Below are 26479 nucleotides of genomic sequence, written 5' to 3' on the forward strand. Positions count from 1 at the left end.
AAACAGTACACCTCTCTGAACAGTGTCTGGGAGGCTGAGGTTGCTGCTGCACGCAATGTTGATGGTGAACAGATCAAAACACTGACAGAATCCATGGATGGCAGGCTTTTGAGTGTACTTGCAAAGAAAGGTGGCTATATTGGTCACTAAATTTGTTTTTGAATGTCAGAAATGTATATTTGTGAATGTTGAGATGTTATATTGGTTTCACTGGTAAAAATAAATAATTTAAATGGGTATATATTTGTTTTTTGTTAAGTTGCCTAATAATTATGCACATTAATAGTCACCTGCACACACAGATATCCCCCTAAAATAGCTAAAACTAAAAACAAACTAAAAACTACTTCCAAAAATATTCAGCTTTGATATTAATGAGTTTTTTGGGTTCATTGAGAACATGGTTGTTGTTCAATAATAAAATTAATCCTCAAAAATACAACTTGCCTAATAATTATGCACTCCCTGTATTTACTAATTAGGTGACTTGTGAAGGCAATTGGTCATACTGGATTTTATTTAGGGGTATCAGAGTACAGGAGCTGAATAGAAATGCACACCACCCTTTCCTGATTTTTAGTTATTAAATTTTTTTAAAACCATGTGCAAAGATCTGAGGCTGTGAGTCAAATTAATCACCTAGGCAGAATAATGATGCAACTGTCTTTAATCTTTCATCCCCAGTTATACAGCAAATGCAGATAGATGGCATAGACAAGCTGCACCTAGATACTTGGGCAGACACCCTCCGAGACCCAACCCACAATATCCCAAGTTGGGACCTGTAGTTCCATTGTCTCGTACCAGGATGTACCCACTGTCTCCCAACGTTTTAGGTTGGCCCACAGCTTTAGTATCATCAGCCAGTATATTTTGCAGTTACAGCCTACCGACAATGCTTGGGGATATCCCCTCCATCTTCATAGCACTGACTCCAAATGTGGAAACAGCCATATATGGAGCTACAGCAGGGACTCCCAGAAGCAATGACTCCAATAATGGAGCAGGGACTCCCAAACCATATATAGAGTCAGAGCACGGACTCCTAAGCAACTGGGATGCCGCTGTGCTCTGTTCCTTCCACTTCCACAGAGGAACCATTGAAGCTGATGAAATTACCAGCAATAACTGCAGGTGAAAAAGAAAATACAGGTACTGGCGATATCAGCACAATACTAGCCAGGCTCTCTAACCTGCGCAGCTTAGGTTAAAGTGACCCTAATGTTCTATGTGGGTCCAAACTGACAGAAGGTGGGGCAACACAAGTCGATGGGGCCAATACAAGTTGGCTGCGTCAGCAATACCATAGTGTAACACAGAATACCATCCCACAGAACCAAATACCACAATGCAGCACAAAATATCTCCCCAGAAACTTGCCCCTCTGTGGTGGCCATTAATAGCTGTCACCAATAGACCTGACAGAACAATAGATGTGCAGGTTGAGGGACACCTGACAAATAGTGACCAGATCTGGCCTCTAACATATAGAAGATAACGAGAAAAAAAGGTCGTTAGGCGATAGTGAGGATCACGAACCTTAGCTTCCAGGCGCTGGTAGATGACGTATTGAGGTCTTTTGTTGTAGAGTGAAGAGAATCCTTCTTTTTATTGTAGTGCACTAAATTCCATAGAAAATTCGGGGTATCTGTCCAGGATTCAAACCAAACGCGTTTCGGGGAGATGCTTTCCCCTTCCTCCATGCCACTGAGGAAGGGGAAAGCGTCTCCCCGAAACGCATTTGGCATGAATCCTGGACAGATACCCCAAATCTTCTATGGAATTTAGTGCACTACAATAAAAAGAAGGATTCTCTTCACTTTACAACAAAAGACCTCAATACGTCATCTACCAGCGCCTGGAAGCTAAGGTTCGTGATCCTCACTATCATCTCACGATCAGCTGTGAGAGACACGAGGGACGCTAACAACTCCGCAGCCGGGACGGAGGAAAGACTTACCAACAAGTCCCATTAAAACACCAGCACAGGCGGAGGTAAGCCCACACCTGTGGGTAAAATGCAATGAGGTACTTTACTAAGATATAAGGAGGTGAAGTGATACAAACCTATTAGTCACCTACCAAGGATTTTTGCTTTCCAGCGATTGAATCATAACCAATTGAAACAGTGTAAAGCCGGCATAATAGGAACTAGATACTGTATCAAAAGTATCAAGTGTGTGGAGAGCTATTAGAATATTTACTCCTGGATATAATTTTTACTAATACAGGATAGCATCAACGTTCAGTGACTTATCAGCACAATCGGTGCGATTTTTTTATATAATATAGGATTGGTACATAAGAATGTTTTATGAAGTTTAACCTATTAGGAGGATTACCACCTAAACAAGCGGAGACTGTTTGCACCATTCTCTCTCTATAAATAACAGCCTATAACCAACACCCAGGACCTTATTGAGTCCATATTAGGAAATACAAGAGGGAAAATTTGGTGCCACCAGTCCCTGCCCAAATTGTTTATTAAAGTGTTTTTTAAAGTATTTTTACAATTAGTGAGAATATGCATATTGTGTTTTGATATATTGTTTTTAAGTATTGCATTTTTATTGTATTACATGTGCTATTAACCCATTAAATAGTGTCCTATATTTCCATATATGAGTGCCTATCCCATATTTCTTTACAAATTACATTAAGTCTTGAGGGGTCTCTCAAACTTTGGTTTGGAGCACCTATCGTGAGAGAACAGAAGTGAGCGGATCTCTTTACTCATTTTTCTGCCATATTGTATATATAGTTTAGTATTATTACTTTTCTAGTGTGGTGAAAATGTTTGGTGTTAGTTAGTATTCTGGGGCATTTAATATAGGCTGTCTAGACGTGCACCAAAACATTGGTGCATGGCAAAACATTTTTTTTTGTCTACTTTCACACCACCTATTGAGTGGCTCAGTTTGCAACAAAATTATACACAATTTTGCACAAGGTTTCCTGTACTGGGATGGGTTCTGCTTCATTTGTGTCAGTGACCAGGACGCTGATCTTCTGACTGAGCTACTTTGAGCTCACAGACTACCACCCATTAAAATGTAGCCTTTAATATCAATTCATTAAAAAATAACCCAAAATCATAGATAAATAAATATAGTCAAAAAACAAAAAAGATCCACAATGGTACAAAGGGCAGTTATATATAGGCACGGGTGTGAGTAAATTGATGAATGAGGGAGCCATCTCTGATTCTAACCCTATACTGTAAGGCCCTGCCTATAAAACGGAATAGCCGCCCTGATAGGGGTGATCCCGTATCAGGAACCTCCTACACGCCGTCAGATGGCCCTCATAAGGGATGGATGGCCCACTTCTATAAGGTGGCCTCTAGTAACATAGTAGGTAAGCTACCATAAACACCAAAAATGAAAAAAAGGGGAGCAAACAAAAGATGATAATCCAAGCATAAACCAGTAGAACCATATCAATCCTTTAGATACGACACCATTAACACCGTTGTTAAATCACTCATTGATAGTAGACCAATATTCACTCAATCTTGGGGCTCATCAGGGAACAAAAAATAAAATATGTGTGTGTATATATATATATATATATATACACACATACATATATATATATATATATACACACACACTGCTCAAAAAAATAAAGGGAACACTTAAACAACACAATGTAACTCCAAGTCAATCACACTTCTGTGAAATCAAACTGTCCACTTAGGAAGCAACACTGAGTGACAATCAATTTCACATGCTGTTGTGCAAATGGGATAGACAACGGGTGGAAATTATAGGCAATTAGCAAGACACCCCCAATAAAGGAGTGGTTCTGCAGGTGGTAACCACAGACCACTTCTCAGTTCCTATGCTTCCTGGCTGATGTTTTGGTCACTTTTTAATTCTGGCGGTGCTTTCACTCTAGTGGTAGCATGAGACGGAGTCTACAACCCACACAAGTGGCTCAGGTAGTGCAGCTTATCCAGGATGGCACATCAATGCGAGCTGTGGCAAGAAGGTTTGCTGTGTCTGTCAGCGTAGTGTCCAGAGCATGGAGGCGCTACCAGGAGACAGGCCAGTACATCAGGAGTTGTGGAGGAGGCCGTAGGAGGGCAACAACCCAGCAGCAGGACCGCTACCTCCGCCTTTGTGCAAGGAGGAACAAGAGGAGCACTGCCAGAGCCCTGCAAAATGACCTCCAGCAGGCCACAAATGTGCATGTGTCTGCTCAAACGGTCAGAAACAGACTCCATGAGGGTGATATGAGGGCCCGACGTCCACAGGTGGGGGTTGTGCTTACAGCCCAACACCGTGCAGGACGTTTGGCATTTGCCAGAGAACACCAAGATTGGCAAATTCGCCACTGGCGCCCTGTGCTCTTCACAGATGAAAGCAGGTTCACGCTGCGCACATGTGACAGATTGACAGAGTCTGGAGACGCCGTGGAGAACGTTCTGCTGCCTGCAAAATCCTCCAGCATGACCGGTTTGGCATTGGGTCAGTAATGGTGTGGGGTGGCATTTCTTTGGAGGGCCGCACAGCCCTCCATGTGCTCGCCAGAGGTAGCCTGACTGCCATGAGGTACCGAGATGAGATCCTCAGACCCCTTGTGAGACCATATGCTGGTGCGGTTGGCCCTGGGTTCCTCCTAATGCAAGACAATGCTAGACCTCATGTAGCTGGAGTGGGTCAGCAGTTCCTGCAAGACGAAGGCATTGATGCTATGGACTGGCCCGCCCGTTCCCCAGACCTGAATCCAATTGAGCACATCTGGGACATCATGTCTCGCTCTATCCACCAACGTCACGTTGCACCACAGACTGTCCAGGAGTTGGCAGATGCTTTAGTCCAGGTCTGGGAAGAGATCCATCAGGAGACCGTCCGCCACCTCATCAGGAGCATGCACAGGCGTTGTAGGGAGGTCATACAGGCACGTGGAGGCCACACACACTACTGAGCCTCATTTTGACTTGTTTTAAGGACATTACATCAAAGTTGGATCAGCCTGTAGTGTGTTTTTCCACTTTAATTTTGAGTGTGACTACAAATCCAGACCTCCATGGGTTAAAAAATTTGATTCCCATTTTTTTTATTTTTGTGTGATTTTGTTGTCAGCACATTCAACTATGTAAAGAACACGCTCAAAATTGCTTAAATCACCTTTCTTTCCCATTCTGACATTCAGTTTGGAGTTCAGGAGATTGTCTTGACCAGGACCACACCCCTAAATGCATTGAAGCAGCTGCCATGTGATTGGTTGACTAGATAATTGCATTAATGAGAAATAGAACAGGTGTTCCTAATAATTATATATATACACATACACACACACACACACACACACACACACACACAAACTAGAGCTAATTCAATGAAGAGTTAATGGTTTAGATAAACAATATGGGTACATCTCCCCCTCCTTACAATACATCCCAGGTGTATATCATAGATGTGTTGTCTCAAATCATTAATCAGGTAATACTTGCGTATCCCATGTAAAAAATATCCGGTAGTCGGTCAGGTGACCAAGCCTAGAGGTGTCATGATACTCATCTTCGAGGGGAGAGCTCACACAGATGTCCACAATGAGGTGGCGGGTAAGTATACAATGAACGCACTGGTTTAAATAGGCCGCCAGAAGAGCAAGCACGTCACATGTAAGGGCGATCATGTGATCAACCCCAACGTCACATAGGCCGCGCCGAGTACCCCAAGCCACGATACGAGTGGCATGTGATCAAGCCTCGCGTCACATGACCGGAAGTGCGTGTAACCCAGCCAGGCTGATAGTAGTGCTCAGAGGAATAGCGCTAGGTCATGTGAACAGACCAACAAACAATAAATGCACGTAAGAGTCAAGAAACCAATAGCAGCACCTCAAAAATGATTGATAAGCAATAAGAAGGGGACCAAAAACACTCATATCTTGGCTATATCTTGGCTATTAAAACTCATGGTAGAAAATTGATTTAAGAGAAAAAATAGGTTATTTAATAGTAAGGGGCCAAAGGTTCTCAGTTTCGAAAGTGATGGCTACAGACTCTCTTTTACTATGGTATTAAGCAGAGATAGTCAAATTCAAATGATAGTGGCCCACTTAGATAATAATAGGCTGGTTAATTAGAGTTAATTAAAGGACACGCGTATAGTCAATACTTTCATTAAGGCCAGAAGGTATTACCGTATTGAGAGTATGAATCCATCTCAACTCTTTTTGTCTCAGAGTCCTATCAAAGTCACCACCCCTAATAGACTGTTTAATTGTCTCAATCATTGAGAACCGTATTGATCTTCTATTACCGGCATGATGAAGCAAAACAGTTTGTTGTGAATATCACCTATATGTTCAAGGATCCTCTTTTTGAACATTCTACACGTCTTTCCCACATATTTGAGTCCACATTCACATTGGGCCAAATATACAACCCCGAACGTATTACAGTTTGCAAAAGAACGCGCTCTATAAATCCTTCCTTCAGTATCATTAGTGAAGGTGTCACCCACAAGGGACATGCTCTACATTTGCCACATTTAAATGTGCCAAATTTTCTATTGGATAGCCACGTGTTTTGGGATGGCATTTTAAAGTGACTATGCACCAGTGAGTCGCCGATACTGCGTCCTCGTCTAAAGGTAACTGCTGGATGATTAGGAAGAAATTTTCCAAGATCAGGGTCAGTTTTTATGAGTGATCAGTATCGTCCTAAGATCTCACGGACTTAATGGGACGCAGTGTCGTACGTACCAACAATTCGGATCACCTCATGAGGATCTTTTGTCTATTTTGATTGAAGTAAGGTGGACCTATCCATAAAGTTGGCATTATTCCATGCCTCATAGAGGCAGGATATCCCCTTTGTTTAAACCAATGGAATAGCTGGGACACCTCCCTGGTAAAAATCGCTGTGATCAGAGCAGTTTATACAAGCCCTAAGAAACTGCCCCTTAGGTATACCTTTTTTGAGTGATCTGGGGTGGAAGCTATCCCATCTTAAAAGACTGTTGATGTCTTTTTTCGATAGAGTTGTCTTGATGGGATTGCTTTCACCTCTCTCTACTCATGTGTCAAGAAAGGTTATTGAGTCTCAGTAAAGCTCAAACCTAAAATATAGACCTATATGATTCCTATTCAGTTCACCCATAAATAATCCAAAGTCCTCTTCAGTCCCAGACCACAACAATAGAATGTCATCTATAAATCTGTACCATAAGGTAATGTATTTAGTCGAATGTGTCATGGACTCAGAAAAGACAACGGTATCCTCCCACCAGCCCAGAAGCAGATTTGTGTAAGTTGATTCACATGTGCTACCCATCGCGATGCCCCTGAGCCGGTGGTAAAAACAGCTATTAAATACAAAGTAATTATGGGCGAGTTTGAAATTTTGAAGTTGGATTACAAACTGATTATGCTTACTCAAATCATTGGATCTACTGTAGAGTCGAAAAAATACTTTACTGCTGCTAAACCCTTACTGTGGGGAATAGACGTGTAAAGTGCCTCTACATCAATTGAGGCTAACCATGTCTTTGGTTCTATCGTTATACCTTCAAGGTTCTTAAGATCCTTTGTGTCCCGTAGAGAAGATGGTAAAGCTACAACAAATGGACTGAGTATTTGATCAATATAGGTACTTGCACGTTGAGTCAAACTTCCGATCTTAGATACTATCGGTGGGCCTTTGAGGGTATTTATTCCCTTATGTATTTTCAGGAGACCAAAGAAGGTGGCTACTTTAGGACAGGACGATGTAAGATATTCAAATTCCTTCCGGTCAATTAGTTTCCCCTCAAGGGCCTCCCACAGAATATGGAACAGTTCCTGTGAAAATAAGTCTGTGGGACCAGATTTTAGTAACTCATAACTTTTCTTATCCGACAGAAGTGATAAACACATGTCCCTGTATTGTTGGAGGGTCAAAACAACTATATTACCGCCCTTGTCAGAAGGCTTAATTACCAAATTTTTGTTTGTACTTAGTTGTTGTAAGGCCTCCATTTCTGTGGATGTGTAATTTTTATAACACCGATTAGGTTCAATCAACCCTAGGTCCCTAATCACCAACTTCAAGAACAGATCAATATTCACCTCCCCCAATGTTTTTGGGGGCATTTTAGTACTTTTGTTTTTTTAGAGTCGTGAACGAGCCTTGTCCCTTTGGGCGTTCATTTTCATCTAACAACTGAGCTACTTTAAGAATATGAGCGAAATATTGAAAAATTCGATTCGGCTGCTTCGCTGAATTTTACAAAAAAAAAAAATCTTTGTGACAAATTACTTAGACACGAAGTGCATTTCTTTCTAAGTAGTGGGTGCAATGACAGAGCAGTGACTTCATCACCCTATTCTGACCTCTATAACTTTTCTATAGTTATGTCTACGGAGATGTGTGAGGGGTCATTTTTTGCAGGACGATCTGTAGTTTCTGTTAGTACCATTTTGGGTTGCGTATGACTTTTTGATCACTTATTCACTTTCAACATTATACCATTCACTGTATGGGATTTTTTTCTATAATTTTAATCATACAGGCGTTTTCACACACAGTCATGCCCATGATGTTATTCTTTTTAATTGTTTATTTCGGGGATAGGGAGGGGGGATGGTTGCAATTAGAATTTTTTTTTTTAGGTTTCCAACATGCCATTTTTAGATTGCAACTTGTATAAGGTAATGAAATGTTATCCATTACCTTATACAAAGATCGGTATATTACAGTTCAGTGCACCACCTACTGGCCTGAATTGTAATATACAAGTAATGAGTCTGGAAGCCTGGTACAGGCTCAGGCTCAGGCTCATTTCTTGTATGGAATGCCTTTCTCGATCTCTGCCCGGGGGAGGCAGTGTTGCCCACAAAGCGTGTGCTTCTGGCTTCTCAGATGCTGTGGTCACATTTGATCACAACATCTGGGGGAGGGGGGGGGTTAAATGTCCGCGATCAGCATTACTGCCTATGACTGGCATTAGCCGCAGGTGTCTGCTGTTTGAAACAGCAGGCACCCAGTAGCTATGGCGCTTGCTTCTCTCCGGAGCAGGCACCATCTTTAAAGACCCGTATATATATATATGGCAGATGTTGGGAAGGGATTATCCTGGTTCAGGATAGGCAATAAATATGAAAATCTGTAAAGGTAATTGCAGTGGTAGTGCAGGATATCGAAGTGTCATCTGGTTCACTTCAATATGATAAAGCTGCAATACCCTGCATGAGCCTCTGGAAATAACACAGCGGACAGAGCCAGAGGCAGATAACTGTTCCTGGTTGCTGCAGCTCAGTTACCATTCACTTGAACGGGACATGCAACAAACTGGGAGGACCACTACGCAGTGGATAGGTTACCTGCCTCTGATTTTATCCACTGTGTTATTGCAGTGCCTGTTGAGAACTGCTTATTGTGGGGGTGTAGGACCCCCAGTCTGATACTGATAATCAATCCTAAAAGATAAGTAATCAATATCCTGGCCTTGTATTTGTCATGTCTCTATATTACACAAAGTGTGAATAGGACAGAGAAGATGTGCTGAAAGGCATAATGAGGAACAATTAGTGAGTTCTTAGGATCCTAGAAGATCTCAATAAGTAAAAAACCTAAGGCTGGGTTCACATATGTGCTGTGAAAACTGGTAGTCTGTTCTAGTGGAGGAACAGACTGCCTGAGTTCACTATATTCGGAAAAGCCGGATATCACGTGCACCCCCAGGGTCCCCATTCACTGTCATGGGATCTGACCGCTTTCCAGCATATATGTTGGCTTTCGGCTGGACAAAGAATGCTGTGTGTAGTAATTTTTGTCTGGCTGCTTTCCAGCATATATAGTGAATCCGGTGGAGAAACAGACTGCCGGAGTTCACAGCGCATATGTGAATGCGGCCTAAGAAACAGTAAAGCTCTCCCATCACTAATTTCGAGAGCCTTGACAACTACTTTACCATATGCTACCAAGTTTGTATTTGTCACACCTGTATAAAAAACTGAGAAAGAGAGGATAGGACAGAGCAGAGGTGCTGAAGGGCACTTGAGGAACCATTACTAAGTTTTTAGGATCCTAGGAGATCTCAGTAGGTAGAAAACGTAAGGTTCTGCCAATGTTTTATTAAAAGGATGCAATATAAATTGTAAGCAGTTTTGATTACTACTGTAAATTCAGTAATACAGTACTATAGAACAAATGGGAGGAAAATACTGCAACTAACAGACAGTGAGTATCTAACACGCGAAATACAAAAAAGTTATTTTTAAAGACATGAACTCAAAAAAGTAAGTAAGTAACTAAAGAACGTGTGCTCCCAGACCATTGGTCATTTATAAGAGCTTGGAAACCACAATCTGCCAATGTGGCAAAAAAGAATGCTGCCGAATGTACACCCAGATACCTCAGAAGACACATTACCTGTCATCAGGTGTACAAACGTGGGAAGGTCTACAGTACAATGATGTTAACTCCATTTTAGTGTACATACATATAATACTTCTCAGTGAAACCACAGAGCAGAAGACTGCAGATGCCCTAGTCTTAGGACCTCATGATAGCACTTTGATACACCCGAACCAGTCACTATTCAAGCTAGCAACTAACAATCCTGTAGATGGCGATTAGGATGTTCGGACCATCATGATGACCTTTTGACAATAATGAACCCAAAAACAAAGTATGGTAGAAAAATGTTGGCATGAGGACCTATGAGTAGTGCAGAAACAGCACTGACAGCTATACATAGGTTTCAAATTTTTCATGTACACTAAAAGGGATTTACTATTTTACATGTGGTAGTTCTCCTTTAGTCTTGTGTCTCAGCCGGTGAATCCGGTTTGTCTTCCTTAGGGAGGCTGTGATGAAGTACCTTGTGGTCCCATCCAACAGTAGTGAAGCTGGAGAGATCAGATGGAGACCATGCCACTCCTGTCACAAAATCTTTGTGCGACTGATCCTTGAAACTGAAAACAAAGCACAAACATAGGATATCGTTTAAAAGTAACTAAAAACTTTTAGGCCTCATTCATACATACGTGGATTTTCACGGATCACGGTCCGTGATTTTGCATTTTTACTACAGATATCCCCCCCCCTAAAGCAGAGATTTCCTGTGCGCTTTAAATTGACTATTCTCCACGGTGTATGGAACACGGACTCTACACTTCATCAATGGGGCCGCCGAGAACGGAGTACGGGAAGGAGCACACAGGTTTACTAAATGCTGGCATTGCACATGGGTACCCTGTAACCATGTGCTATGCCAGGATTAGCCGAGTGGAGCGGCTCCGGCCTGTGCCTGCTTCGCTAAGCTAGTCCTGCATGCAAACTTTTTTTTAATACACCTTTCTGAGCACTTTAAAGGGGTTGTCTCACGTCAGCAAATAGCATTTATTATGTAGACAACTTTAATACACAGCATTTACAATTTTTATTGCATCCTTTTAATAAAACATTGACAGAATCTTACGTTTTCTACCTACTGAGATCTCCTAGGATGCATTGAGACTGTCCATATTGTCTCCTTTGCCGGCTTGACTCATTTTTTTTAAAGGCGGGGGCCGGAATGGCCACCGCTGCTGGGTTGCAGGGTGGTCATAAACACCTCGATATGAGTCATGTATAATGTGATGGAGAAATGAATCAAGCCAGCAGAGGAGGCAATATGGACCTTCACAGTACATTAGTAAGTGCCTTGTATTCACTTTCTCTACTTGATAAATGTCATTTGCTGAAGTGAGACAACCCCTTTAACAGACATTAAATTTTTTTTATTGTAGATTTTGAATTTATGTTTGAATAAAATATATAGCTGGCACACAGGGGCATTTTTAACCCCTTAGTGACAAAACTAATTTTAGCCTTAAAGGGGTTGTCCTATCTTGGAAACTAGGTGCATATCACTGGGATATGCCCTCAATGTCTGATAGGTGCAGGTCCCACTAGGGACCCGTACCCATCCGTAGAACAGAGCCTGCAAAGTGCAGTAGGGTGCACTGCATAAGCGCGGCCATCCTCCATTAATTTCTATGGGACTACCGAAAATAACCAAGTTCTGGCTCGGCTATTTCCGCAAGTCCCATAGAAGTAAATGGAGCGGTGGCCGTGCTTTCACGGTGCATTTACCATTCATTTCAATGGGACTGCTGAAAATAGCCAAGTGACGTGCTTGGCTATTTTCGGAAGTCTCATTGAAATGAATGGAGGATGACATGCTTGGCTATTCTCGGAAGTCCCATTGAAATGAATGGAGGAAGGGCGTGCATGTGCGGTGCACCCTCCTGCACTTTGCAGGCTCCGTTCTAAGGATAGGTGCAAGTACTAGCATTCGACCCTCAATTTCCAAGATGGGACAACACCTTTAAGGACCGGTAACATTTTCCTCCCCGTGTTCCAGTGGTGATTACCTTCTTTTTTTATTATTATTATTTCTTCTTCAATTCAACTATAGGAGACCTTTTGTTTTAGTTTTGTAAAAAAATTTTTTTAGCCAGCTGAAGGGGGAGGACCTTTAAATGTTTTTGTAGGGTTGACCATGCTGATTCAAATCATACCTTTCTTTTGTCTGTATGTTAAACAGCTGCAGAGATATCTGCATTCTTATTGATATGCAAACAAACAAGTTTGAGCACCAAGGGGCCAATCAAAACCATTGGAGCACTGCTTTTGTAAAGCCCCTGTACTCTGCACACTCCCCTTTATGTGCAGCAGAGGGGCATTACAAAAACAGTGCTTCAAGGACCGTGGCTGGCCCCTGTGTACCGGGATAATAGGGTCGATCACGCTAACAGTTGCTTTTTAACTTTTTATATATTGAATTGGCTAGATATGGGCATGGTTCGCTTGAAAGCTGACAATCTAAGCTTTAAAATAAGACCAGAATTACAGAATTCTCTCCACTACTTCGGGAGATATCGGTTAGAAATTGGGTTGAGAGTGAAAGCAGCTAAAACCTGGCTTTCACTGTACAGCAGATTTCACTACAGACCCGATTGCTAACAGCTATATTTTCCAATGTACAGTATATAATGCTATGATTCTGGTCTTGTTTTAAAGCTTAGATTGTCAGCTTTCAAGCGAACCAGGCCCATATCTCTAGCCGCTACCGATCCCAAGATATAAGGGGCTAAAGTCTGATACATGTGGGTCCCACCTCTGGACATGCTCCTGCCTCAAGAATGGTGCCTGAAATAAATGGAGAGTAAGGTGTCCATGCGCAGTCACTGCACCATTCACCATTTTAGGACTTCCAAAACTAGCTGAATACTCCCTTAAGTAACAGCAGTTTTTACACAGAGTGTTACATTTTTTACACACAGAATGTAGGTAGTACGCTCGTGGTCAGTAACTGTTAAGCGGAGGCCTGGTAAAAATACTAGACTGTGCTTTATACAAAATCACCTGACCTTTAATACACTAACAATAAAAATACTGGATAATGAGGTATTCTTTCACTGAAAAATAAACTTAAAATCGTTCTTACATTTCTGAAGAGTCAGAGTCCAGGACCACAACGGAACAATCTTCACTGATGGATGCCAATAATGGAGAACTGTAAAACACATCAGATCAACGTACATTTCTTTCAGAGATTTATGGCTATTAGGACACCCAGAATATAATCCAAGTTCATAAGTGGAAATATTCAGCATGAAACTTTACTATCAGGAATGACATTAAAGGAGTATGGCAGTCAAAATCATTCATCACCCATTCACAGAATGCACATGAGTGGGGGCGGTGGTCGAGCATGCATCTTGCCGCTCTATTCAATGTCTATGACACTGACACAAACAACCAGGCACGTTTTAATGGCCACACGTAATTCTAGATTTCTATGGCAGCATCTGGTGGAAAAAGTAAATGTATTGCCAAAATCAGCTGTCATGATCTAAAAAGTGAAAAGAGCTCTTCACATCACTGTACACAGGGAAAATAGAGTCTTCTTACCTGTGGGCAGAATAGGCCAGCCCCGTTATAGACCTGGAATGTGCCGCTACTACCTGAGCAGATTCTGGATTGGTCACATTTACAATATACACATTTCCAATTTCATCACCTGTTAATGAGAGGAGAGGTGAGACTTGCCAGGTAAAAGAATTTGTCACAGCCGACTGAGAAGAAGAAAGATAAGCTGCTGCCACATACCACAAGCAAACATGTCGTCTTTGTCAGGGTGCCAGGTCACGTAAGTAGGGGAAACATTTGGGGCACAGACATCTGCAGAAGGGAAACAAAGCAGATTATTTGCATAGCACTGCTTATAACATGGTTTATTACACTGGCCATGTATATTAACCAGGGCTGTGGAGTTGGAGTCGGAGGCAATTTTGGGTACCTGGAGTCGGAGTCGGCAAAAAATGAACCGACTCAGACTAGATTTAAATTGGAATAAAAATAAAAAAAAAGCAAGTTTAAATGTCCCAATTCACAAAAAGTTATAATTACCGTATTTTTCGCCCTATAAGACGCACCTGCCCATAAGACGCACCTAGGTTTTTGAGGAGGAAAATAAGAAAAAAAATATTTTGAACCAAAAGGTGTGCTTTTGAACTAATGGTGGTCTGTGGGTGGCACTGTTATGGGGAATCATTGTGGGTGGCACTGTTATGGGGAATCATTTTGGGGGCATCTGTGGATGACACATATATAGCATCTTATCTTATGTGTCATCCACAGATCCCCTCCATAACAGTGTCCCTGTGTAGTGAATGGGGGCCGGCATCTGTTTCTGTAATGGCAGCGGGGCCCGATGCCTGCTTCTTTCATAAAGTGGGCGGAGCAGGCGCGTGACGTAGTGAGCTACGCTATGAGCGCCCACCCGGCCTCCTGACTGCCAAGAAGTTAGTAGTAAGTAGTACAGCGCTAGATTTAAGATGATTGGAATACTTTAACAATACCCACAAGTTAGATATGATTACCGTATAATACAGTGAGCGGGGCCCGGTGTAGTAGAATACAGTGAAAGCACCGGGCCCCGCTGCCATTACAGAAACAGATGCCGGCCCCTAGCCCCTCCTCCCTCAGCCTATTCACCGGACGGTCGCAGCATTCGCCCCCCATAAGACGCAATGCTATTTTTCCCCCACTTTTGCGAAAAATACAGTACTTCTCTACTGTAAGAATAAAGGCCAATGCATGCAGTGCGTCATGTTACCGCAAAACGAACACGTTAAGTGACCATGAAGAAGCATGCTTTTCATATGCTTCACTATATGTCACGCAACGCACAGTTAAGGAGCGGCAATACTTATACTTTCCATTGTGTTGTGTTCCGCTAGGTTAACCTAGCCTCTCACTGATAACTGATCAAGTAAATATGTTTTTTGCAGGACTAGAGACACTTGTATAAGTGAAGGGAATGGATGGTCAATAGCTCAAGACTGAAGCTGTAAACCATTTGAAAAACTGCTGTCATTCAGCTAAGGCTATAAAAACTTGTAAACTCAGATTGTTAGCTTAAACTGTAAACATGACTATGGGATTCTACTAGGGAAATCGGGTTTTACAATAAATGCCCCTTCCCCTGCCCCGTCCTGGATCCTCCCACTGCCACAAAGGAGAATGCAGCGGCTTCCTAGCCAGTAGTTCTGTGGTAATGACATGTATGTTGCCTTTCTTTCCTTCAAGGAATGTAGAAAATACATTTGCATATTAAATACAGAGGAGTCGGAGTCGGACCATTTATCTACCGACTCCACAGCCCTGATATTAACGGCACTAAGGCCGAGCTGCGCCTAGGCCACATGACCAATGACTGTGTCGTCACTCGGCCTAGGGTAAGCTTAGAGAAGGCTGCGGCGCTCTCAGGAGTGCCGCTGCCTTCTCAAACAGCTGACCGATGTGGGTCCCGGGTGTCGGATCCCCATCGATCAGATAGTGAGGACCTATCCAGATGATAGAACCCCTTTAATGAGCTGTACTGCAATACCAGACACAGCTAACGGACAACAGCTGAAGAAATAACTCTGGATTAAGTGCATACAGTGGGCAGAACATTACTGCCATACACTACGGCTAGTCCGTATTAACACACAGGTCTCTTAGAGGATATGCTACCCATACAATTTGTTCCAAAAGAGCTATATCTATTTCTGTAATTAACTGCATCCCCCATGTAATCACTGGTAAATAGAAAGGACTCCCCACCTGTTCTTTATAGAGTTGTGGGTAGAGTTGAGCGGTAAACCGGTGTCCACGATATACCACGGCATTAAGAAACGGCGATATGGCAATATCCCCGGTTCCAAATAACCACGGTATTTGGTGACGTCATAAAAGCGGTCATATGCGTGCTGACCGCTCCTAAATCTGTGTCAGCCTGCCCCTGCATCGTGCAGATTACTTCCTGCAGCGGCCGCCCCGACTCCTCCTCACTCCCATATTCAAGTCTCCGCCCACTGGCCGAGCACAGGAGCGAAGCGCGCACAATCAGTCAGCAATCCGTGTCCAAGCCAAGGTGGGGGGAAGAGGAGTGAGAGACCCCAACGGCCCAGGTGTCAGAAATAAAGGTTGTACTGTCTATGTCTTCTGCGGCCCTGGCCCTGCCTGCAAGCTGCACTGCACATGGTGATGGCATCCATACAGGAGCAACAAGACGACAATCCTGTATGGGGGCCACAAGACATTATTATACCGATGGCGGAGGGGTTACAAATTGTTGTCCCATACAGTATAATGTCTCCTGGTGGCCCCATGCAGAATAGTGACTCTTGTGGCCCACTGCCTGCCCATACAGTATATAACGTCTCCTCGTGGCTGCCCCCATACAGTATAATGTCTCCTTGTGGTCCCAAGAGTTTTTTTCTTCTAAATGGGTATTTATCGCGATCTATATAGTTATCGCTATAAAATTTCTTAAAGGGAACCTGTCACCGGGATTTTGTGTATAGAGCTGTGGACATGGGTTGCTAGATGGCCGCTAGCACATCCGCAATACCCAGTCCCCATAGCTCTGTGTGCTTTTATTGTGTAAAAAAAAAAAAACACAATTTGAAACATATGCAAATTACCCTGAGATGAGTCCTGTCCCTGACTCATCTGACGTACAGGACTCATCTCAGGTTAATTTGCATATGTATCAAATCGTTTTTTTTAACACCATAAAAGCACACAGAGCTATGGGGACTAGGTATTGCGGATGTGCTAGCGGCCATCTAGCAACCCATGTCCTCAGCGCTTTACCCAAAATCCCGGTGACAGGTTCGCTTTAATATTGTTATCGTAGGAATATTTTTGATATGGCCCAATCCTAGTTGTGGGGGTCTGATCTGAAGTCTGATGAAGACTGAGTGTCTAGTTTGGGGGTCCGATGAAGATTGGGATCTGTTCTGATGTCTGATGAAGATTGAGGGTCTAGTTTGGGGGGTCTGATAAAGATTGGGATCTGTTCTGAGGTCTGATGAAAGACTTTTTTTTCTAATTTTCCTCCTCTAAAACCTAGGTGCATCTTATAAAGCGAACAATACGGCAACTTCAATTGTTTTATGTATGGATGATTCAGTAAAAGGACAGATTATCTGATAATACTCCTTCCTTGGACCAGTGTCTGAAGACATAGCCACCTTGACACAACATATGATCTTATAATGGAGCACTATCCTGTTTGTAGAACAGGGGTAGGCAACCTCCGGCACTCCAGCTGCTGTGAAACTACAACTCCCAGCAAGTATAATTGCTCTGCTCAGAACTCCTATAGAAATGAATGGTGCATGCTGGGAATTGTAGTTTCACAACAGCTGGAGTGCCAAAGGTTGCTGACCCCTGTTGCAGAACATGAACTGGAATGAAAAAAAAAATATATATATAACACACACACACACACACACACACACACACATATACACATTATACTTACTAATGCTCTTGGCAGGTTTAGGATTCCTTGTGTCCCACAGTAGCACCCTATTGTCCTTTAATAAAAGAAAACCATAATCAATGATAGATTGCAAATAATGATCCATTTTGAGTCACAGCTTTAATCTAAAGGTTGGTTTCACACATGCAAGTGTCACGCTCCGGACTCGCAGTGTGAATATGCAGCAGCTCCAGTCCAGACCTCCCAGCACTGAAGGGCTCGCATAGCATTATATTGATTTATGATGCTATGTAACCCTTACAGTTCTGGAATGTATTGGATAACACTGACATAATGTGGTCAGTGTCATCCATTACATTCCAGAACTCTCATTTTTCAGAGCTCCTTTTGAAAATGAAAGGTGGAATTTGAGTGGTTGCTACCAGACATTTTATAGCCACTCTTATGTCTTACATATGAACCCCTGTGGGCACAAGTCAGGTGCTTCCAAAGCAGACACCAGTTACTTTGTAACATTAAATGTCTTTGCTTCTAGACCTATAGGGTCACTGATGTTGCAGACCAGTGCCATGTATGGCTCTATATGTACACAGTTGCCATTTTGTCTATGTACACTGCCGCTGATAGTAATTAATTCCCGTCATTCCACCGATTGCTTTCCAACGGATACAAATATATGCTTACAGTAGGTGTCTATTCCGGTACTGTCTACAAGTGACTTGGTCCTGAATGTTCTAAATGTCTTCTTGCCCATTAAAGGGGTATTCCAGTTATTAAAATGTATCTTGTGGATAGGGGATAACTACTGGGGTACCCCCATTGGTCAGGAGGACAGGGACCCCAAAATGAACAGAGCTGCAGGTCTGGCATTAGTCTCTAGGGGAGCTGTGAAAATAGTTGAGCACCGTACTCTTCTGTCTCTGGCAGTGAGCAAGCTCAACCTACCTCTCCAAAGGGTAAGGGGTCACTGGTCTCATGACCTACAGCTGGAATATAGGGGATAACTCAACCAAAATTCCCCTTTATGTATGCATTTCCTTGACTCTTGTTTCTAGGCTTTAACCTTACTTTATTGCATACCACTGGTATATCATTTCCTCCATGACATGCTTTAAGACAACTGTCTGTCCACCTCACGTTTTTGGACATCTACTGCCGTGTCTTACATGTTTGGTAAGGTGGTCATAAATGGACATAATCCCACATCTGCCTTGTTATAAAACCTCATATCCATCCACTTCCTTTGTACTGTAATTTTTTGTATACAAAGTACATTCTATCCTCTATCCTTGTTTTTTCAATTGAAGAAGGACGTTTTCCACCGAAACGACGCTACTTCATCTTGTGAAACTGATGACGTGAATCAAGGCGAGTGTGGCCGTGGAATACCTCCGGCTTTGCCGTAGTAAACATATCTTTATTTTTTTACCTAAGTGTCTGCAGTCATTAAAGGGTTTTTCCCATCTCAGACAATGGGGGGATATTGCTAGGATATGCCCCCATTGTCTGATAGGTGACCCGCACCTACACGGAGAACAGAGCACTGAAATCAGTGGAGGGCGCATTGCGCATGCACAGCTGTCCTCCCCAAAGAAATGATTGGGAGCGGCGGCCGCGCAAGTGCTGTGCGCTCCCATTCACTTCTATGGGGAGTGCGCTTTTTGGTGGCCGGATCCGACCTTTCACGCTACAGTCTCGATATAGGTGCAGGTCCCGCATCTATCAGACAATGGGGACATATCCTAGCAATATGCCCCCATTGTCTCAGAAGGGAATAACCCTTTAACAAAAAGATCCAAGATTCAGGAAGAAGATGCTTTTTGACAAAGTGACAAGCTTTTCTGAGTCTGGGGATTTCTTCTAATACTAGCAGAATCTGAGCCCTGGAAGTGGTGACAACTCTGAACACTACAAGATAACATTCAGAGCAGTTGTCACCTTTATTGTTATCAGCCAATGTGAAAGTTTCACGGCTCACACAGTATACTACATACAGTAGGCACAGTACGACAATCAGGACTGCCCTGGATACTAAAGACAAAGGATTTTATTATTCTTTAGATTAGTCAGTACTTCAAAGGAACAGATGCCATAACCATGGGTCCTTACCTCGCCACAAGAGAGAAAAATCGTTTCTTTGCCAGGGCACGCAGAAACACAATTCACTTGGTTGGAATGCGCTAAGATATAAAACACATACTTAAACCATACAAATAGTTAATAAAATGTATCACATTATTGTTTTCACTCCTCTGCCTCAACTCACTATTTGTATTGATCCCAATAGAAATTGTATTTCGGGCTTATGTATATGGCTGAGCCTTACGGAAGCATATAAAGGCCGTACAGCGCCCTAGTACACAAGACGCCCCTGCGCTGTCACACAGGCTATGAGCGGTGCAGTAGGTTTCCTACATACAAATCTGAAGCGTGTTACACGCGCGCTCGGCAGCTGAAGACGTGTGTTGGTCCCATGTTCATATGTGCCCGTATTGCTTAGCAAAATGATTCAACTGCCAAGTGCACATGTAACAGGTCAGTTTCTGCGGTACAAATCTGCTGACAGATGTCCTTTACTACGAGGCACTTACTAATGTATTGTAAATGTCCATATTGCTTCCTTTGCTGGCTGGATTCATTTTTCCATCACATTATACACTGCTCGTTTCCTGGGGTCATGACCACTCTGTAATCCATCAGCGATGGCAGTGCTGGCAAACAGAAAAAAGTGCTAGCTTTTCTGTTGGCTGGGACTGTGGGAGTGCGTATAGGCACGTACGTGCAGCAGTCCCCGTACTGGCCACTAGGCATCTGCACGAGGTGGCTGTAATAACCCCTGGAAACAGGCAGTGAATAATGGACAATCACAATACATTAGTAGCCATACTAAGCACAGCCGCTATACAATGGACGGCGCTGTGCTTAGTGAGCAGAGACAAGGTGGCGGCTCTACTGCGAGCACCGGTGCCTTCTCAAACAGCTGATCAGTGGGGGTCCCAAAAGTAAGTCCCCCACCATCCAGAGAATATGTCATCATTTAAAAAAAGAATCTCAGAAAACCGCCTTTAAAAGGTGTTGTGTAGCAAGTACATATTGATGACCTATCCTCTGGATAGGTCATCAATATCTGATCGGCGAGGGTCCGACTCCTGGTACCCCCGCCGATCAGCTGTTGGAAGGGGAGGCAGCGCTCGTGCGAGTGCTACTCCCTTGTAGATTACACTACGCGTTGTCTCGCTTGCAGCGGCGGCGCTGTGTAATTAGAAGTGCTTGTTCCATTCAAGTGAATGAAGCGAGTGTCTGTAATTACATTGCACTGCCGAGACTTCCTGATGATAGGTCATCAATGTGTACTGGCTGCACAACCCCTTTAACCTGGTCTAGATGACAACCCCTGACCACAAATGAAGACGCAACACTTCTGATCTAATCTAGGACCTATTAGAGCAAATATGGTGTATCCCAAGGCCAGGTCCCTCCCCACATGTGAAGATAAGTCCATAGCCACCATTACAGGTAGAAAACCCTTTCAAACCAGAAAATAAATTGACCAGTTGTTTGTATTCACCTTTATAAGACTTCAGTGAGGTTTTTTGAGAGAGATCCCAGACCTGCACACTGAAAAAACAGAAATATTTAGAAGTTTGCAATAATACATTAACCCCTTAGTGACTACCCATACGCCTTTTTATGGCGGTCACTAAGGGGCCTTAGGCTGGGCTGCTGTTTGTTTGTTTTTTAAGGAAGCCAGTGCAGCGGGGAGCAGGGGCTCGGCTCTCACATGAGAGCCGCAGCCCTACTCTAACAGCCCGAAATGGCAGGAGTGCCGATCCGGGCTGTTTAACATTTTACTTGCCGCGGGCAATGGCGCCCGCTGCATGTAAAGTCCTCTCTGGTGCAGCCTGCTGTTCAATGTCAGAATAGCACTGACATTTAAATGCAATGCACTATAGGGATAATGTATTGCATTTTAAAATCAACCAAAAAGATGTCTGTTATAGTCCCCTTGCAGGACTATTAAGTGGTTAAAAAAAAAAAATAATGTATTCAATAAAAAAATATCCCATAAAAAAAAGAAAAAAAACTCACTTTTTTTCATTGAAAATACGCTTTTCAATGAAAAAAATTGCAAAAAATATAAATAAATCTCCCCCATATGTTTATTATTGTCGCGTTCGCAATGACCCGGACTACATAAATATCACATAAATTATCCCCTACAGTGAACGCCGTAAAAAAAAACAAAAAAGAAAAAACATAACAAGTGATCAAAAAGCGCCATTTACTCCAAAATGATACCAATGAAAAATACAAGTCGTCCCACAAAAATCAAGCCCTCGCACAACTCCTTAGAAAGAAAAAAAAAAAAAAAAAAAAGAAGAGGTTATGGGTCTTGGGAAGCGGCAATGCAAAAACATTTTTTCCTTTAAAAAAATAAAATAAAAAAGGGGTTTTATTGCAAAAAAGTAGTAAGACGTAAAAAAAAAACAATATGCATTTGGTATCACCGTAATCGTACTGACCTAGAGAATAAAGATAATATGCTATTAATACCGAAAAATGAACGCCATAAAATTTATAACGTAAAAACCCAGTGGTAGTATTGCTGTTTTTCCCACCTCCCTCCCAGAAAGAATAAATAAAAAAGTTAATCAGAAAGTTATGTGTACCCCAAAATGGCGCCATTAAAAACTACAACTTGTCCCGCAAAAAACAAGCCCTTATAAAAGCTATATAGACGGATAAATAATAAAGTTATAGCTCTTGGAACGCGACGATGAAAAAAGTTTGAAAAAAAATGCTTGGTCAGTAAGGCCCAAAACAGGCATGTCACTTAGGCTACTTTCACACTTGCGTTCGGAGCGGATCCGTCTGCATTATAGTTCAGAAAAAAGTGTGAAAGTTATTCAGACGGATCCGCATCCACTCAGAATGCATTGGTAGCTGGACGGATGCGTTCAGGGCCGCTTGCGAGAGCCTTCAAACGGAGCTCACAAGCGGAACCCCGAACGCAAGTGTGAAAGTAGCCTTAAGGGGTTAAAAGAGTTTAAAAAAAAATTATAATAAATAAAACCAAACCTGAAATCTTTGCTTCCACTGACAGCTAGCGTCCCTCCAGCAAACACACTGACTGTGGTCACCATGTCATCATGCTCATACTTGGTGAATTTATTAACAAGGAGAGATTCCTTATCCAGCAGCTCCCACAGTTCCACAGCCCCTGGAAACATGAAAATGTCATGATGAAGGTGTCAAAACGAGGAGGGGTATTGGGACAAATCAGGCGTTACGCCATGTCCATACGATACACTATAAATATCTGAACATCTCATGTAAACCATATTCAAACCCAGGGACGGACTGTAAACTTAAAGGGATTCTGTCAGCAAGATTTTCGATATGGAGCTGTTCATATCATCCCCTCAGTCTCCATTATCTAATTAAAAATATGCTAGTTTTACCCCCCCACCTGTCCTTTCATTTTTGATAAAAATCGGTTTTATTAATATGCCAATTTCCAAGGGGCTGTCCCTCCGGCCGTTTGTGCCCAACCGCACCCCTTATCTCGTAGCCCAGCGCTGTCCCACTGCTAATTATACACTACTCATCGCTGATGGTGCGCCGCAATCTCGCGCATGCGCCCTAAATCCACTGGTCAGCGCCCGCGAGCGAAGTGCGCAGACAACTGGTGCATGCGCGCTTCGTTCGCTGAGGCTGCTGCCAGGACACCGCGCGGGCGCTGACCAGTGGATTTAGGGCGCATGCGCGAGATTACGTCGCACCATCGGTAATGAGAGTAGTGCATAATTAGCAGTGGGACGGCGCTGGGCTACGAGATAAGGGGCGCAGTTGGGCACAAACGGCCGGAGGGACAGCCCCTTGGGCACGTTAGAAAGGTAATTAGCATATTAATAAAGCCGATTTTTATCAAAAATGAAAGGACAGGTGGGGGAGTAAAACGAATATATTTTTAATTAGATAATGGAGACTGAGGGGATGATATGAACAGCTCCATATCGAAAATCTTGCTGACAGAATCCCTTTAAAGTGGCCCTGGAAAAAAAAAAAAAAACTGTCCCAATGTTGTATGTGGGTCCATACTGACAAAAGGCAGGGTCAACACAAGTAGGCAGGGCCAGTGATACCATGCTGCAATATACTTCCCCAGCAGCAGCGTCAGACTGGCCCACCAGAAAACCTGAGGATCCACCGATGGGCCCTGGCTCCGATACCATAGTGGGCCTCAAAAGGTCCAGAGGAGGGAAAAATTTTTAACTGGATTTGAAGACAATAAATTGCCACTAGGCTCCAATTCTTTAAATCAAAATCTATGGGGTTTGGACCCAAGAATAATTTCTTCTGGTGGGCCCAAGGAAACCCAGTCCAATCCCGCCCAGCTGCACAAAATACCTCCCAGAAGCTGCCCCTCAGCGGTGGCCAGCGCCAGCTGCCAAGTTTTGCGCTCCTACTCCAGCTGCCTCAGGATCGCAATACAGTTGAATTTCGGAGGTGCTCCGACCGATAACTCTGGGAACATCAGATCTATAGTGGACTAGCTGGTGGCAGTGAGGAGGGCTTAGACGGACCCCTTGGGCATCTGTCCACCGGGAAGTTTCCCTGTAGAGTCTATGGCCAGTCCGCCCCTGTTCTAACATTCTATTGATATTGGTCAGTTTTCAACAATTTTGACATAAAAGAACGTTCCCCGGTGAAAGACAACAGCCAATACAGACTAAAAGGTGGATGGCAGAACGTTCATGAGAAGATTACTCATTCACCCATCAACCTACTTCTATCTAATCTGTACGGCCACCTTTAGTACATGAAAATCACATTACCGGAATCTGAAGCCACGAGGATTCCTCTCTCCAGGACCCAGGCTACATCTGCAATGCTGGTCTCTGTCTGTACTCCGGCTGTACACAGGCTCTCATTCGGAGCTTCTGTAGGATCTTTGAAAATCCAGATGGAACCTTCCCAAGTGCGAGAATTCAGGCTAGAGGCGGAGAGGAGCATGGCACCATCTGCAAGGTAATGAGAGAACCTGAGGACATACTGGGAGCGATTTACACGGATCGATTTGGCGTTCTCCATCTCTGATACAGGGAAAAGGAAACAGCGAGCCTGATGCGGAGACCTGGTAAATCAATTTACAGGTTTATCGTGAAATGACAACAATAAAGACTGTAATGCGTAACGTCATCTACAGTAGGTTTTAGTCCCTTTAAAAAGGTTTATCAGGAATTAAAGGGGATGTCGGGTTCCTTAACACATTAGTTCTGGACCCCTGTGGACCTCTGAGATCACGTGCCGCTTTGGGACACATTGCCGCTGATGCCACTGAATGGTGACTTATTTTTGGCAAATCTCTAAAGGGAAGCACACTTACCTGCTCCACGCCACTGGTTTCCGGCTCCTTCGTTCTTGCCTTGCTTGGGTCCCCCATTGTCTACATCTGCTTTGACGCTGCAGTGGGGACATGGTCCCCTTGCATGACGCGTGGACACTGCTGCGGTCAGTCCTTGGCTGTAGTGGTGTCAAAGCAGATGCTGACAGGAGCGGACACAGCCAAGGCTGGGTAGTGACAGCAGGTAAGTATGCCTCTTTCTGCCCAGGTGGAAGGGGAGGGGTGTGTGCGTGGGGCTGAAAAAAATCCCCCAAAAGGTGGACACCCCCTTTAATGTAGATCTAAGAGAATGCCGTTTCTTCTTGTGGGACTGCCAGGTTGGTGTAGGAGAGTGTGAAGTCATAGATTTATCATATGGTTTCCCAGGATTATGGCCCTTTAGGGCTAGCCTTCCACCATTTGGCGCTCTTCCGGTCCTGGCCTACTGACCTCAAGCCAGCGGACGGTGTTGTAGCCTACGATTGGATTGCCGGTGACAGGTCCCCAGGAAGCATGTAGCCCAATAGTGACATGCCACTTGGGGACACTGCTAAGGCCAGTCATCATCCAGTTATTCACAGCAGCCGAGACGGGGCCCCGTTTTCAAGATGGGCATGAATCGCAGAGGTGTGACCGCCACCTATTGGACCTCGGTTGGGAATCAGCGGTACATACAAGAGAAGTAGGCGCCTGACACTCCTGGCAACGCTTATCTCCCAGGAGCCCAAAGAACCAAGCATGATAAAATCCAACATGCCTGATCCTGGTTTTCCAGCCATCAGGCTTTGGGGACAGTCCTGCTGCCAGTGGTCAGGTGTGTAGAGGGTACAGGCCACTCAGATCACCTCTATAGCTTGTTCTGCGCCCTAGGCTGCTAGTGCCAATCTCCCCCTCTACAGACAAGCAATGGCTGCTGACCTCTGCGGTACCGCACCGCTCCCAGCTGGCTCTCCATACAGGCCGGGGCCCTGATGGGGCTCCCCCACGGACTCTCTTTGCTCATGTTCCCGGCACGTGTAGTACTTCGGAGAAGGCTAAATCCACCGCGTTACGCCTTCACGTCAAGAACGCGCCTCCAGACTCCGCCCACCCGTCAGTGAAGCCACGCCCATGAGCGTATTCCCTTGCGCTAGCGAGAAGGAAGTTCACCGGCAGACATTTTTGAACAGGTAACCCCAGAGCTTTGCTCTACAAAATAATAATAATAATAATAATAATAATAATAATAATCACAGTTCACCTCGTCAGGTATGAATATTGATACGCATAGTGACTGGTTAGGGCGCCAAACGCAAAGTGGGCTAAGCGGGAGGAATAGTGCTTT

At 43.7% G+C, this 26479-nt stretch overlaps 1 protein-coding gene across 1 annotated transcript; it reads right to left on the bottom strand.

Annotated features, from left to right (window-relative positions):
• Nucleotides 1-10056: 10056 nt before the first annotated feature.
• On the bottom strand, nt 10057-26248 carry WDR77 (WD repeat domain 77). The gene is made up of 10 exons (XM_040423863.1): nt 26074-26248; nt 24608-24793; nt 22848-22989; nt 21337-21386; nt 19878-19948; nt 17808-17862; nt 14099-14170; nt 13901-14009; nt 13434-13502; nt 10057-10914 (listed from the first exon to the last, which is right to left on the bottom strand). The coding sequence occupies exons 1-10, from the start codon at nt 26156-26158 to the stop codon at nt 10758-10760; spliced, it is 996 nt and encodes a 331-aa protein (XP_040279797.1). The 5' UTR covers nt 26159-26248; the 3' UTR covers nt 10057-10757.
• Between the last annotated feature and the right edge of the window lie 231 nt (nt 26249-26479).

This window comes from Bufo bufo, chromosome 3 (genome assembly GCF_905171765.1).
Source record: "Bufo bufo chromosome 3, aBufBuf1.1, whole genome shotgun sequence".
NCBI classification, from domain to species: domain Eukaryota; kingdom Metazoa; phylum Chordata; class Amphibia; order Anura; family Bufonidae; genus Bufo; species Bufo bufo.

Excerpts from the sequence above, each read along its gene's own strand:
- WDR77 (XM_040423863.1), bottom strand. The coding sequence starts at position 26,158 with ATGAGCAAAGAGAGTCCGTGGGGGAGCCCCATCAGGGCCCCGGCCTGT. Across the intron at positions 13,503-13,900 it reads CTGGCCTATTCTGCCCACAG|TTCTCCATTATTGGCATCCA; the intron begins GTAAGAAGACTC and ends TGTGTTTTACAG. Across the intron at positions 10,915-13,433 it reads GACTCTGACTCTTCAGAAAT|TTTCAAGGATCAGTCGCACA; the intron begins GTAAGAACGATT and ends CTTTGTTTTCAG.